This window comes from Cydia splendana, chromosome Z, assembly GCF_910591565.1.
Source record: "Cydia splendana chromosome Z, ilCydSple1.2, whole genome shotgun sequence".
Classification (NCBI taxonomy): Eukaryota; Metazoa; Arthropoda; class Insecta; order Lepidoptera; family Tortricidae; genus Cydia; species Cydia splendana.
This window is the reverse complement of record NC_085987.1, coordinates 34,991,073-35,006,802: the sequence shown is the minus strand read 5'-3', so window position 1 is coordinate 35,006,802 and position 15,730 is coordinate 34,991,073. Positions and strand designations below refer to the sequence as shown.

General features: G+C 36.7%; 1 protein-coding gene across 3 annotated transcripts in view; it reads left to right on the top strand.

Moving 5' to 3' along the window:
- Positions 1 to 15,730, top strand: part of LOC134803919 (eukaryotic translation initiation factor 4 gamma 3-like) — a 44,396-nt gene that overhangs the window by 18,225 nt on the left and 10,441 nt on the right. For all 3 annotated transcript variants that reach the window (XM_063776732.1, XM_063776731.1, XM_063776733.1), the window contains 8 exons: positions 3,689 to 3,750; positions 5,379 to 5,561; positions 6,916 to 6,975; positions 7,062 to 7,147; positions 7,221 to 7,983; positions 13,382 to 13,771; positions 15,162 to 15,470; positions 15,554 to 15,684. In XM_063776732.1, coding sequence (XP_063632802.1) covers positions 3,689 to 3,750; positions 5,379 to 5,561; positions 6,916 to 6,975; positions 7,062 to 7,147; positions 7,221 to 7,983; positions 13,382 to 13,771; positions 15,162 to 15,470; positions 15,554 to 15,684 — 1,984 coding nt within the window. The remainder of the gene's footprint in view (positions 1 to 3,688; positions 3,751 to 5,378; positions 5,562 to 6,915; positions 6,976 to 7,061; positions 7,148 to 7,220; positions 7,984 to 13,381; positions 13,772 to 15,161; positions 15,471 to 15,553; positions 15,685 to 15,730) is intronic.

Sequence of the window (15,730 nt, the reverse complement as noted above, 5' to 3'; positions counted from 1 at the left end):
AGTACCCAGAACTTGAATTTTAAAGTTTAGAATTTTTATATTATTTCCACTCAGAATCGCAATATCTTTCGATACGAGAAAAAAGTGTCGCCAAAATCTCATACAATTATTTTCTTTTGTCCGTTTTATTAAGGTCATAGAAGGTTGTATTGAAAACATATTCAAATGGACCAATAACATATGCCTATTACAAATCAACTCCGAGTTCTCTCGCACTTCTTTGAAGTTCATCATCAGGTCCATCTCGTGACATGAGACCTAACTGCTCACCTAGAGGATTCTAAAAAACCCATACAACATATGTCTATCCCAAACCAACACCGAGTTCCCTCGAACTTCTTTGAAGTTCATCATCAGGTCCATCTCGTGACATGAGACCTAACTGCTCACCTAGAGGATTCTAAAAAACCCATACAACATATGTCTATCACAAACCAACACCGAGTTCCCTCGCACTTCTTTGAAGTTCATCATCAGGTCCATCTCGTGACATGAGACCTAACTGCTCACCTAGAGGATTCTAAAAAACCCATACAACATATGTCTATCACAAACCAACACCGAGTTCCTTAGCACTTCTTTGAAGTTCATCATCAGGTCCATCTCGTGACATGAGACCTAACTGCTTACCTAGAGGATTCTAAAAAACGCATACAACATATGTCTATCACAAACCAACACCGAGTTCCCTCGCACTTCTTTGAAGTTCATCATCAGGTCCATCTCGTGACATGAGACCTAACTGCTCACCTAGAGGATTCTAAAAAACCCATACAACATATGTCTATCACAAACCAACACCGAGTTCCCTCGCACTTCTTTGAAGTTCATCATCAGGTCCAGCTCGTGACATGCGACCTAACTGCTCACCTAGAGGATTCTAAAAAACCCATACAACATATGTCTATCACAAACCAACACCGAGTTCCCTCGCACTTCTATGAAGTTCATCATCAGGTCCATCTCGTGACATGAGACCTAACTGCTCCGCTGGCCTAGAGGATTCTAAAAAAACTTACACAACATGTTACCTATATATTATGTCTAAAATGGTACAATACGGTATGACGAAGCACGAAGTTTTCGCAACTGAAAAACCATCATCGTCACATCACTAGTCGAAAGGGAAAGGGATAGCGCATTGCATTTTCAAGTTGACGAAAAGGGACGGACATACTTCGCCTCTGCTTACTGACCAGTATAAAATGAACCCCGCGGACAAGAAACATTATTCAATGAAATAATGAATTTCGCTTTCCTGTGGGATGTTATTCCATCTGTTTTGTAAGTAGAAGTCTTAGATGACTTGCCACACCATTTTACGCTGCAATATCCCATGATTTCCCAATGAATTCAATAGTTTACGATTTATTTTCTTAGACTCGTGCACACTGCTAACAGGTCGTAATCTTGGGCGCAACTGATCGGAGCGGCGCGCGAACAATCTTATATTTGACCTATACACCATACGGGCGGTGACCGCGAGTCGTCCTATAAGCTCGGTCTATAGGGGTTGGTCTGTGAGTTGTATGCACCCATATTTTTATTAATATGAAGTATATTAAATATAAATGTATGTTACCATAATTTTAAGGATTAAAACACCGTCAAAAGGATATCGCAATTAATAATGATTAATTAGATTTTATGTTTTTTGTGTTTTTTTTTTTAATAATTTTTGAAGGAATACTTATCTTTATTTTTGTTACTTACTGAGATATTCCGAAAACAATACCAAAGTTGACCTTTACAGCTTAATAAAATAACGGACCGCTATTTTGGATTAGGATCCTTGTTTATTTTTATATGATTTTTGACACCACCCCTCATCTATACATTCATTTCGATTTACTAATTAAAGTTATAAGCGTTATTTTTAATAAATTTATTATATTCTTAGTAATATCTATGTGTAACTCGTTCCACTATCTTAGTGAGCCTGATTTTCATACACAATCAATTTGTATCATTATAATAAAGTTATTTTTATTCTAATTCAAGTGTAGTATTGAAAGAAGTGTTTGTTTGTTCTTGCGGCTGCGTGTCCCAGGAGGTACTTATTTTATATACTATATATGAAGCAAATGTAGTACATACTTTGTATTTAAGAAGTTGAATCTAAAATATTTAAAAACCTGACTATGGTAAAGCTTCGCTAGCAATTTCATTGTAATGAAGTCTGCCTTTTTGATTTCTTTATAATTTAACTCGGCCTATGTGTAATGACATCTCATTCGTTGAAACCCGTCAATCGACTGTATAGCACCGAAGAATTAGACATATACGTAGTAGCTACACTGCATACATTTTTGACACTATCCCTCATTCATACATTCATATAGTCTAACAATATAATGCTCTTTCGGCAGTCTGGCAAAGAGAATGTATAATGTATACAGTGGTGTGTAAATACAAAGGCTACTAGATAAGTTTTGCAATTCAACTTTAATTTTTAACTCAAAGTAATTTCACTATCTATCAATCCATTTGTTTTCTGAAAGTACAGCACACTCATGATCCCATGCTATTAAAAATTCCTCATCACTGTAAATGTAAACCCTTTCAGCTTATCTTTAATAATAGGGAATAAAGAAAAGTCGCACGGGTCTAAATCAGACCTGTATGCGGATGGTCAATTGGTCAACTATTTTAATCCCAGCAATTAAAAAAATACATACAACCGAATTGATAACCTCCTCCTTTTGAGATTTGGAAGTCGGTTAAAAATAGCCGCTCGAGTCTCGCTTATAGTCTGAAGTCTTAAATGTAGTAACTGATTCACCTCATAATTACTTGAATTTATAGTTTGCGATTTATACAGATGATCACGGCGAAGACCGACATCCGACATGTCATATTGGTAATTCTACCGCCACAGATGTCATATTACTGACATGGTAATCATGAAATAGAAATAGAAATGATTTATTTGCAGAAAAAGGGTACAATAAGTATCTTAGGTTAAATGTACATTACATACAATCGTTTCACCTTCTTCAGCTATTGATAAACAGCATACAATTTTTTTATACATTGCTAATAATGAAATTACAATAAAAATAATGCTTTCTGATGACATAGTTACTGACATGGTGATCATGCTTTCTGATCAAATAGATCAGGAATTAGAGATGCACTCTTAGCTGTCAAACCTTAGCTGTGTAACAAGAGTTTTGTGGTAACTAAATACTGACGAAAAATTCTCAGTTGTCCCCAGTGGTAACAAACTGCAAAAAATTGTGAAAGAAAATCTCAGTTGTTAACCTCTACCCTCTAGTAATAACTTGGCGGTAACTAAGGGGAGAATAACATCAAGAAATTGTTGATCCATCCATAAACATTCTCTATTTATTTTATTATGACCGTATTATTAACTCGAAAATATAGTTACGAACGTCGCTGTGATCATCAAATATTATTTCTTAAATAATTATTTTAGATACAATCCTTTTTAGGGTTCCGTACCAAAAAGGTGCGAAAGGAACTCTGACCGTCCGTCCGTCTGGCACATTGCTATATTTTTAATAATAAAACCGTAGGCAGGAAATATTTCAACAAGTAGTTTTTATGGCATATAGTTGCCATTTGTCCCGTCCATTAGTTATTTGTCTTAATTTAGTAAAGTATTTAGCAACGCCATATTTAATGACGTGACATATAAGTTTTTAATGTTGAATGTTATCCACAGGTTCTACCAGTACGTCACACCTTACATAAGTTACACGAATCCCGCGAACCACACGCCGCCTTGTAAGTGTATTACATTTAACTATAGTTATGACCAGAGGGCGGAATTGCTCATGGCAAAAATCAAACGTCAATAGAGTTGGAACGTTGAATTTTATCGACTTTTTCAGCTATCGATAAGTTCAGTCACCTTTTACATTTCTGACTAATATATTACCACGCAGGAAAGTTTTTTGTGGAACAGACGCAAAAATAGTGTAACGTTCTCATAATAAGGGCTGGTTGCACCAAAACGTCTGTCATTGTATGGGAATTTTCATACCACTGCTGATTGACGTTGATCAGTTCGCTAAATGTGGTTGGTGCAACTGGCCCTAAATAGAACACTCGAGGCAGCTCCAGAAGTCGCTAAGCTGGCGAGGTGTTTAAATTGGTGCACAACTTTATCGTGAAGGGTAAGACCGAGTGCAAACACTTTTGGTACCCTCACCCTCTTAGCCTAGATCTTAAAAAAAGGATTACTTTAGCATCTTGCAGCTTTCTTACATATAACATACAGCTAATAGCTATGAATATAATCAAGTGATATATTTATATTAATCTTTTTAATCTCCCTTATTCGGAAATAGTTATTTGTTTTACAAGGGGGCAAAGTTGTTGTTTAACCGCTCGTGCTAATATTGAATACCCGAGCAAGCGAAAGATTCCAAAATTGAACCACGAGCTTAGCGAGTGGTTCGAAAAATGGAATCTTGAGCGTTGCGAGGGTTTCAAAGTACGAGTGTTAAACAGTATTTGCCCCCGAGTGAAACACAGAATTTTTCACCACACCAACCCAAAGCAAATATTAAATGTAAAATATCAAACGAAATCAAATTCAAATGAATGTTATTAAATACTTATCATCCAAAATCATCATTTAAAAGTCAATTCTACCAGCAAACATAAGAAAACAATTCAAAATTTGCATTTGATTACTTTGCCTCACATGTGAATTACTGATAGCAAAGTGCAACTTTGCTATCCGTTTTTGAAGTGCAAAGTAAGCCTTTCCGAGCTGGTGTGGTGAAAATTCATTTTCATGTCTATGTGTATTGTGGGTGAAAATTTTATTCCTAGGGTGTGTTATTTTACCATAAGCAGAATTACCTAGCAAAAAGATCCTTCAACTATTGGTTAAGAGCCAACGGGAGTGGTCATTTCTCCATACAAACGTACTCCTCGTTTTCCTCCGTGGTTTTTGAAGCTAGAACAATGATTTTTTCAACACAGATTAATATTGTCAATATCTGTGTCGGACCGTTTTGCTTTTTTTGATATTTTTGTTTTTTAAGGCGCTAGAGCCCTTCAAAAATGGCCAAAATGGCCTAATTGACTATGCCGCAATGAGAGGCGTGGCATTAAAAACTGACATCAATTAGCAAAAAAAAAAAAAACGGTCCGACACAGATAATTTCATAATCATTTAGATTTCCAAATTTGGTTACGATTGGTTAAGTTTTGGAGGAGGAAACAGAGGAGTACGAAACCTCGATTTTTGAGATTTTTACGCAGGATTTTTCGCCTTGTCCTTATCGCACTACTTTTAGGTGCCGCTTCCGTTAGCGAGACGGGTATATTTACCTAAAATATTTAAAACTCAGCTCCTGTTTTGTCTTAACAATCTGCTATTAACTGTCCTCCTGTTTCAGATTCTTACTACCCACCAAACAGCCAACAACTGCCGGCGCCGAACTTGCAGTCGAACGCGCCCGGCGGCCGGAACAACCCCACGACGCTGATGGGGCCGCAGGGCACGCCGCCGACGCCCACCGCGCCCGCGGTCTCGCTCTCGCATTCCCAGACACCCGCTCACATGCACCAAACCATATCTGGTGAGTTTAACTAATTCATCCAGCAGACCGCAATGCACATATGTAGGTACATAAATACGAGTATATAGAATTTATAAAAATGTATCATGGTTTATTGTTCAAGCGGACAACATTACCTGGAACCTGAACTTGCTGCACCTTAATTTAGTTGCAACTAAGAGAACGGAATTTTTGATAAATCATACCGCTTTTTTAGATCCCAATACGGTTGCCAAATTTTAGTTAGCAATCTTGAGGATTTTCTTTAGTGACTTCATCGATTCGAATCCTTATTTTTTGACTTTCGCTCGATTGAAAAAATCACGAACATAGGTCTTAAACGCACTTTATAAAGAACCCCGTACCAAAAGTATGGAAAACAACAAAACGAGGGCCCTTCTCCGAAGGCCTCAGAGAGTGATTGCGCAGCGCATTATAAGAGGATACAAGACCATAGGGCATGCAGCCGCTTGCGCCCTCGCCGGCACCATACCGTGGGACCTTGACGCCCGACTCCTGGCCGAGAGGTACAATCTGCAGACGGAGTTTGAAGTTGACATTGCAGTCATTTTATCTTTCGTCAAATGGCCAGCTTATCGCAAATATCGCAATATAGGTTCAATCTAATGTCAATTGTTTAAATAAATAGTTGGTAATTGCATCTAATTAATGATTTGTTATCTGATACAAAATCAGTCGTAACTCTGAAAGGGACTCGGCAACAGTGGTAGCCCCCATAGAGACTTTTGTTCAGGACGTTAAAATCTATATTATATCAAAATCTCAGAATATTTAACTGAAACCACATTTTCCATACTTTTGGTACGGGGTTCTTTGTATGATTTATGACCAAAAACCAAAAAATATGAAAATTGCTTTTAAAAATCGCAATTTAATTTTTGAGGGAACTCAATCGAACTTTTTTTGTTAAAACTTACAACCATTTAAAATTCATAAGCATGATATCTGCGGTTGGTTCCGAGCACGCACATCCATCTCGCTCACGGTTACGTTCAGAGAGAGTGAGAAAAGAACACGAACCTGTGGGGCCTTAAAAACAACTCTACTCAGTTGCGACAGGGACAGGACGAAACAATATAGTAACATGTGACCATGAGTTCAGCTAATAAGAGTAATATGTATAGGAACTGAAACCAATTGGACGACAAAATTGAATTAATATAAATGGAAACAGGTCACATTCGTAATCTTAATATTTTATTTGCTTTGTAGTACTTTTGTGTATACAATACTCGTACACAAAAGCCAACGTACATCGTAAATTTAGAGTTTAATCAGTTGATCTATGAAATTATTATACAGCTCCAGTACCTAAACATTTTAGAACTAATTTAAGATAATGGTAATTTTGCAGGTATACGTCCGACGCAAACGAAACGTAGTCATAGGCTCGCAATCATTGATCCCGTTACTAGTGAGTAAACAAACATTTTACTGACTCTTATATTATTTTCTTTAAAGTATTGGCTATTTTATACATGTTTGTAACTTCACTTGCAGGGCAAGATATATTGACTGATTTATATTCAAATAATGATAGTCAATATTTAAGTGGAGAATCTAGCGAGCGGCAAACGCCCCAACCTGTAAGTATTTAATGGTATTTTTGTGTGTGTTAGCGACAATGAACATGTTACTCTAACACAGTGTTTGTTGCAGGAACCGACACACAGCATTGCTGAACAATTCTCGAGAATGGTCAATGAGGTGGCTAATCAGCCAACCACATGCGAAAGTTCAATGAAGCCAAGTTATAAAAGTGCAGATTTGCCTATATCTTCCGCAAGCTCTATGCAGCCGCAACTAAATGCAATAAACTCTTTAACGAATAGTTTAGTAAAGTCTGAGATATTAACTGTTAACGAAAATAAAATATTAGGACCTGATGTTGCTGCTGTACCTAACGAAACTCCAATAGTATCAGCAATATCAGACAGTCCTGTTATAGTGCCTAAACTGCCCAATGTTAAGCAGCTGCAAAAGACTAGTGATCAGAATATACAGCCTTTAGTAGTAGACAGCAATAAGATTATAGCACCAAATAAACAACCACACAAACATAAAACTAAACCAGTTGTGCCTCAAGATGAAGAAATAAATAAGTCCACAGAGAATATAAGCAGTGTAGGGCCCACCGCGTCGGCGATACCGAGCGCCCTCCCTCCCGCTGCTCCCGCAAGCTTCCCCGCCCCCGCTCCCGTGACCGCCCCCGCGCCTGCGACGGTCCCCGCGGCTTCCGCACCAGCACAGGCCGTCGCGCCCACTGCCATGCTAATCCCACAGCCTCAAAGAATACGAGAACCTAGGGAGCGTGTCAAATCAGAAGAAAAGGAAAGAGATAAAAACAAGGACAGAGACGTACAACAAGCAGAAGCAGAAACTTTGCTCGCCAACAAGCACCAGAATGGACCTACAAATCTAGGTAAGTGTTTAAGTATAATGTCAACTGCAGACATAATTGAATGACCGAGCGTTAGCGAAGGTCTCCGTTTCAGCTTGGACAAAAATGCCCGTATGTCCGGATGTTCTTGTGTATGTTGTCGATGTACAGGTCGCATTTTTCAACCGATTCTCGTGAAATTCAGTGAGCAGGTTCAAGAATTAAACAGAATATTTATGTCGATGCAGTTATAGGATTTTTTTTCAACATGATGGCGCCATGGGGTTCGCGTGGTCTATAGCTAACAGCCACTAGTATTTAAATAGTTGCATATGGAAATCACAGGAATTTATTCTGAAATAATTTAATTTCAATATACGTAATACAGTAGCGGCAAATTATCTATCGGGGGGCACGGCAGTGCCACCGCCAAGTCGAGCAAAACAAAGACGCACGGCCGTACCATCCTTATCCCGAAGCGATTCAGGCGATTTTCGACGTCCTGTAATTTTGTGCTGGCTAAAGCTAGAACCCTGAATTTTCAGTGACATATAGGGCTTAACATGCTTTAGATATATTCTCAAAAACATTCAATTTGAATTTGTAGTTTAAGAATTATTGTACGTCAAATTTCCTTAGTTTCGACACTGACACACTCACTCACTCACTCACTCACGTACGATCATCATAATTCTAAGGTACTTCTAGCATACCCACAAGCTTCAAATTTTAAACATAAGTAGTTTTCAGCTTATCAAGCCATAGAAAACCTAAAAATATTGCAATATCAGTCACGTTTTAAAGATTTATGAACTGCATGTAAGTTTGTAGTCCCATATAAATATATGGTATTACAAAGTTACAGTTGCAGTTCCAACAAATAGTAGGTAAAGTAAAGGTCTGTGATGTACGATGTGAGTGAGTGTGATACACATCTTCATTGTGTATATGTAGTTATTATATGTGTATAGTACGAGTAGGTATGGTATGGCTATGAGTATGGTAAGGATATGAATATGGCATAGAGGTATGAGTGTTGGGTATTGAGTATTGTATGAGTATAAGTATAGTCTAGTCTGGCCATGAGTATTATAAAGGTAGGAGTACGAGTATAGTGCGGGATGGGTGAGCTTTGATGTGGTAGCTGACGTACAAGAAGTGGTACCCGAAAAGAAGGACTATCTACAAAAAGAGATGAGATCCCATCAAAAACATTACATGTAAAAAGATGCAAGTCTCGCAATGCAATTCTTCTACTATAAAAAAGTTTTGAGATGTTATGTGAAACCAAGTCGGTTATTTTAGTCAGTGCCAGGGGGTGTTAAACCGTATCAATAATCTTTAATTTTTAGGGTTCCGTACCCAAAGGGTAAACGGGACCCTATTACTAAGACTCCGCTGTCCGTCCGTCCGTCCGTCTGTCCGTCCGTTCGTCCGTCCGCCTGTCACCAGGCTGTATCTCACGAACCGTGATAGCTAGACAGTTGAAATTTTCACAGATGATGTATTTCTGTTGCCGCTATAACAACAAATACTAAAAACAGAATAAAATAAAGATTTAAATGGGGCTCCCATACAACAAACGTGATTTTTGACCAAAGTTAAGCAACGTCGCGCGTGGTCAGTACTTGGATGGGTGACCGTTTTTTTTCTTGCATTATTTTCCGTTTTTTTTTTATTATGGTACGGAACCCTTCGTGCGCGAGTCCGACTCGCACTTGCCCGGTTTTAATACATATTAATGACTTGGCAATCGCACATAATACCTTACTCGTACCGTAATCGTAAATATGTATAATGCTAAAACTGCATGCAATTAGCGCGCTAGCGTTACGTTTAATTATTTTTATTAGTAATTGACGATGATCCTTGTGTCACTATGCAGCCGTGCGATGGCCAAGTCATTATACGTATTAAAAATTAAAGATATCTTTATGATACGGTTTAACACCCCCTGGCACTGACTAAAATAACCGACTTGGTTTCACATAACATCTCAAATCTTTTTTGTAGTAGAAGAATTGCATTGCGAGACTTGCATCTTTTTACATGTAATCATATTTTCTCAGATACATTTGCATTTTTATTTAAATTATTTCTCAAAACTGGTTCTATTTATTTCGATGAAATTTACAATATAGGGGCATATGAAAACGACAATTCGATCAAACTAGGGTTCATTTCAATATTCCCAATCCGCTTTATGCTAACGTGGCTGCCCACGTTGCCACGTGCAATGTAGGTCAAGCAATAAGAAGATATAGAGGGAAATGCTAGGAACACAATTTTTGACTCCGTAACTTTATATGGACTAGTTAGGAGGTGAACATATCAAGTCCCCGGCCGTAGCCTTTGAGCCGGGGGATCCCATTTTTCGGTTTTTCACTTACATATTATATCTTGGAAAATTTGCGTTTTAGCGACATGACTACTTAGACAAACCGAAAGCTGATTAAATTTGCTACAAGCTTAATTTGTCAAGTTAATATAATATGTATATCTGGAATAGTTTTCGGGATATCTTCCCGAAAGTTTATTTGGGGCTCTCAATTTTATCTTGACTTCTACATCAGTGAAGCTTATACTCTGTCAAGCCATTTCCGTCAGTAGAAAAGAGCGGCAAATTTAAAAAATGTAGGCGCGAAGTGTTAGTCTGACCAGCAGCGAGTCGTGACACAAGCAATTTAAAAAAAAAATGGAAGGCAACTTTTTTTCCTATCAAATAAGCTGTCATTTTCAAGCTGTAATTTAATTTCATAGTAATTTTATTGCCAGGTGCGGTTTGTACTGAAATTCCCGCGTTTTTTTGTGACACGACTCACTGGTCGGACTCTATAGTTAGTTTTTTTTAGCATTAGAAATAATGTAAACAATCTTGATGTGTCTTTTAATAGAAAAACACATTTTAAAAATAATTTACGGCAAATATGTAACAATTATGAATCTAATATGTTCATTTATATTCTTGTGCTTTCATATGTAATAAATATTGATTTTTATAAAGCGTTTTTCAATTAAAAGACATGTCAAGATCGCTTACCTTCTTTCAAGTTCATTCTAATGCTAAAAAAAAAACGAACTATATATAGTCCCATAGAAAATTTGAATTTCGCGCGTTTTTCTACTGACAAACTTGTTTGACCGGCTATACTAGGCCATGTTTGGTACCGTTTTCGTAACTCCACAGTCACATTCACGGCTTCGCGTCGCGATTCGCCCACGAGTGTGGAGGGGGCTTAAGGATTGACAGGGCAAGCTATGCCTCAGCTATGCTGGCGCGGTCTGCTATAGTGTAAATAACATTATTTGCGGTATTTGACGTCTGTCACTCACAACAGCAATACTACGTAAAATGTTTTGCACATCGAAATCACAAAGGAAAACAACTGCACTGCGAACGTTTACGTTCTACGTCTTTTTTTTTTTAATTTTAGGGTTGGCCGGACACCACCGTTATGAATCGGTAGTCGTCTAAGTAAATCGATATGAATTTTTCATTTTTCTTTTAATAAAAATAAGGAAAAGGTGGATAATTAACTGTAAATATGGATATATTTATCGTCACTTAACAGACAACAAATTTGACACAGAAATAACATAAATAAACTTTAAAATAGATCCCCAGTTAGTTTCAATTTTGACAATGGGTGCGACCTACTCGGTCGGTGTATTAAATACACCGACCGACCGGTAGCTTGCGGGAAAACCATATAATGCTAGCTTTATTTAAATCTCAAATAAAAAATCATTATACGTCACAATTCGATACCTCAGTCTACGTGCCATCCAATCGTAATCGCTTGCTGTGACAATCGATTTGCGTTAGTTACATCTCTATATACGTCAGTCATAATGTGTCAAATACCGCAAATAATGTTATTTACACTATAAATACTTCGAGCGGCAAACCCCATCGTTTACATGATAAGCAAAAACAGAGCATGTGTTATTTTAAACGTCAATCTTCTATGAAATTATGACGTATAAAATAACACTTGCACTGCGTCTGCTATCGAAATCGTTGCAGACTTGTCTTGGTCTGACTCTAGTTGTCTCATTCTAACTTCGTTCTATGTCACAAGTATTGGGTCGATAGATCGCGAAGGTCTGTCGAGCCCTATAAAAATATTCTGTGTTGCCATCTCAAAAAAAGTAATCGATTACCGGTTCGTACTTGCGCACAACACTAGCTGATCTTGGTCGACTGTCCGCATGGAATATTCCAATATGGCGGCCTTTACTTCACAGTCATTTGGAGCATGGCTACGTTAAAATTATAGAACTTTATTACTCTTGAGTTTTACACAATAGTTCTCGTAAATCAGCATTTTATAGAATAAACTTTTAAATTAAGTTATAATCATAAGTAAGGTGGTTGAAGTGAAATAAGTGTTAAAAGTCAGACATTTTTTAGATCCTTGAGTGACCTTTTGGATAGACTTTCTTTTTACCATATTGCTACGTGCGTCGACGTAGACATCCGTGCCGTTTAAAGGTTTTTGGTGAATTTCGGAACTGTGATATAATTTAGCTACCAGTGCTACATTTAAGTCGGATCTTCAGGTACTTCGAATGTAAGAACTCCCACGTGGAAATACCTCACGTCTCTATTTATAGATTCGAACTTGGTTCATTAAAAAAAGTGATAGGATAGGCTAAAAGTCAAACGTATAAATCGGTTTTTATAGTAATATCTACTGTTACTTGAATTAAATTCCTCGCATATTATGTTATGTGGCCGTACGACTGCATTATCCTTTTTATTGAACTTTGTGTTGGCAGTGTTACCTCATCAGCATATTTTAACTCTACGAATATATCTATACTGCGATATGGCCATATTAATGCACTAGCAACTATCACGACTCGTATAGTAAACTTTTATACGGCAAAGTACATGCTAATCAATTGAATGTTGCAGTTTTAATAGTTGATATCGTTTTTTTAAGTGAACATGGGGGTTATTTTGCAAATACACTTACAGTATCAATACACTGAAATAAATGTCATATACTAAGAAAAAGTGACCAAGGCCTCCAGTGCCCCAGGCTGGAATCGAACCAGCGTCCTCTGCTATCGCGGCAGGTGTTTCAGTTTATAATTTATATAGTAGTGTTTCTACTTGATAAAAACAAATTAAAATATTTTCTGAAAAACAATTTAATTTGTTCAAATACTTCATAGTATCAATACAACTTTCACTTACGATCAGTTGTTCCATGACATTGGGACTAATGGATTATTAACTAACATAAAATTATACATTAAATTGACATCTGAATGTTGTACCCTGTGTGCTTTGTTTGTAAAAAGGTGAATTGTTTTTGAGTGGTCTACATGCAATAGTTTTGTAACTTGTACTTTAAATATTTACATGTAAAGTTGATTGTTAATAATTATAGTATCATGGTCAAATTGTAATACCATGTCTTTTTTGCAGTGATTAGTAGTTCAGTTGATGGAGAAAATATCAACCTTCCAACTAGTCAAACAAATCAAAATTCTGATTCAACAGAGAGGCAAGGTGTGCAACCTGTAGTTACAGCTGAAATTGACACCCTACCGCAAGTGAAAAATATTGAAGTACTGAGTAAGATTGAAGAGGCACCGCCGGCACATGAGCAGGCACCGACTGCCACACAATTATTATCAGCAAGTATTGAAAAGATTGCCAAGGAATCGCCAACAGTTCCAGAAACTATTGAAAGTAAAGAAGCTTCCAGTGCTATACAAGCACAAGTTAAATTAAATCAGAGCTTAGCCAGCTGCATTCGCTCTACTCAAGGTGACCCTAAGATGAAAGACGTCAATCTTAACAATAAGAACATAGGTTTGTTGCTTTTCTTATTTTAATGATGAATAGAGATATGACAGTGTTGCCCTGTAACAGCAAAACAGCATAGAATAGCAAAGATTTGCTGTAAACAGGCAGAGTTAATGGCAGTCCAAGTACAAACGGCAATGGAATTTGCAAGCTGATCTTTATTATAGAATGTTTTATTTATTAGAGACCTTCAGACTTATTTTTAACACTTTTAGTGCTAAGCGCCCCACTTCCGATTCAAAATGATCAAACTGAGCATATTCTAGGTGGTGGTGTTAAATCTTCATTTATTTGATAACATTGTTTTTTATGTTATTTTTCAACAAAATATGTCCTTATGTAGAAATAGACAGTTTTCTGTTAGCTGTTGTCAGTGTCTTGCTTACCTACTTCGATTGTGAAAACGTATATGTATATATGTTTTGAAATTAGATCATTAATCATGTATCCTTACTAATATTATAACTCATTGGTTTGTCTGTTACCTCTTCTCGCTTAAACCGCTGAACTGATTAGAATGAAATTGGGTATGGAGATAGTTTGAGGCCCAGGAAAGGACATAGGATAGTTTTAACATCATCATTCCATGCAGATGAAGTTGTGGACAGAATAGGGAATGCAATAACCGGCCGAACTTCATAACCGGTTTCGGTTACGGTTATGCCCGAAAAATAACCGAATATCGTTTATAATCGGTTACGGTTATTTTCAACAAAAAATGATAAATTTACAATGAAGTCATTAAAAAATTACGAAAATAAAGGTGCAGTATTAGGGAATGTGAGTATAAGTCATCGTTTTTTAATAAAACACAAAATACAGTAAAAGTAAAATATGACCTTGGACGTGATACATTCAATAAAAATATTTCATGAATAAGGGAAGTAAATTTGGTATATTTTCATTATTAAAGTACACGAATGACAAAAAATATAGTCGCAGGCGTCACAGCCAAAAAAGGCAGTATTTTGTAGTCATTAGATGATAAAAACATAAAATGTAAATCATAAATAAATAACCGAAAATAACCGTAACCGGTTATTCGAGTTTCCAATATTCGGTTATGAAATTTAGTCAAAATATTCGGTTATAACCGATTATTTCGGTTACGGTTATAACCGATTTGCATTCCCTAGGACAGAAGTTTTATAATATTAAATCATGTAGTTCTCTAAAATCTCACTTGCATACTTTGCAAATTCTTAAATGAAATCATCTTTTTTATTGTTTTTGTGTCATACCCGTGATTATTATTTTTTTCTTACTTTTGGGATTAGTTGATTTATGTATTTATTTAATCATAACAGAGAAAATCACGAAACTCCACTATTATATGTTCAATTGCCCTAACCAATGGTGTGCTAAAGAAGTAATAACTTTATGTACTATTTTCTAGATTCAGATACTGCCAATGGTAATACTACTGAGCTAAGTAAAACTGAGACTGTTAAGGAAGATATTAACAAAAATGAGAAACTTGTAAAGAATTCCAAAAATTTGAGTAAGAAATCATCAAACAAGATGGCAAGTAATGAGAAAGAGACAGAATCATATGAAAATGGTAAAGATGAGACTGATAAAGTAAGTATTGTAGAAGAGGACAAAGGTTTGCCTAAAAATGAAGAGGTCCCTGAAAAATCAACAGGTGCTGCTGAAAAGCCCGAGGCTGCTCCTGTATTTGTTCCTAAATACAAATATGGTGAAGGTTGGTATGATACTTGAACGGCAGAATTGTTTTTGTTTTACTAAACTTTTCTACATGTTTCATATATTTTCCTTTAATTTTAGACCAATGGTCTCCATTGAACACATCTGGGAAGAAGTGCTATGATATAATGTTGCTCAAACAAATTAGAGATGACCCACTCTCAAAGGACAAGCCAAATGCGCCTAAACTTGAGTCATGCAATGTAATTAGGGTATGTATTACTCATGACATTCAATTTGTTACTTGTGCAATGCTGC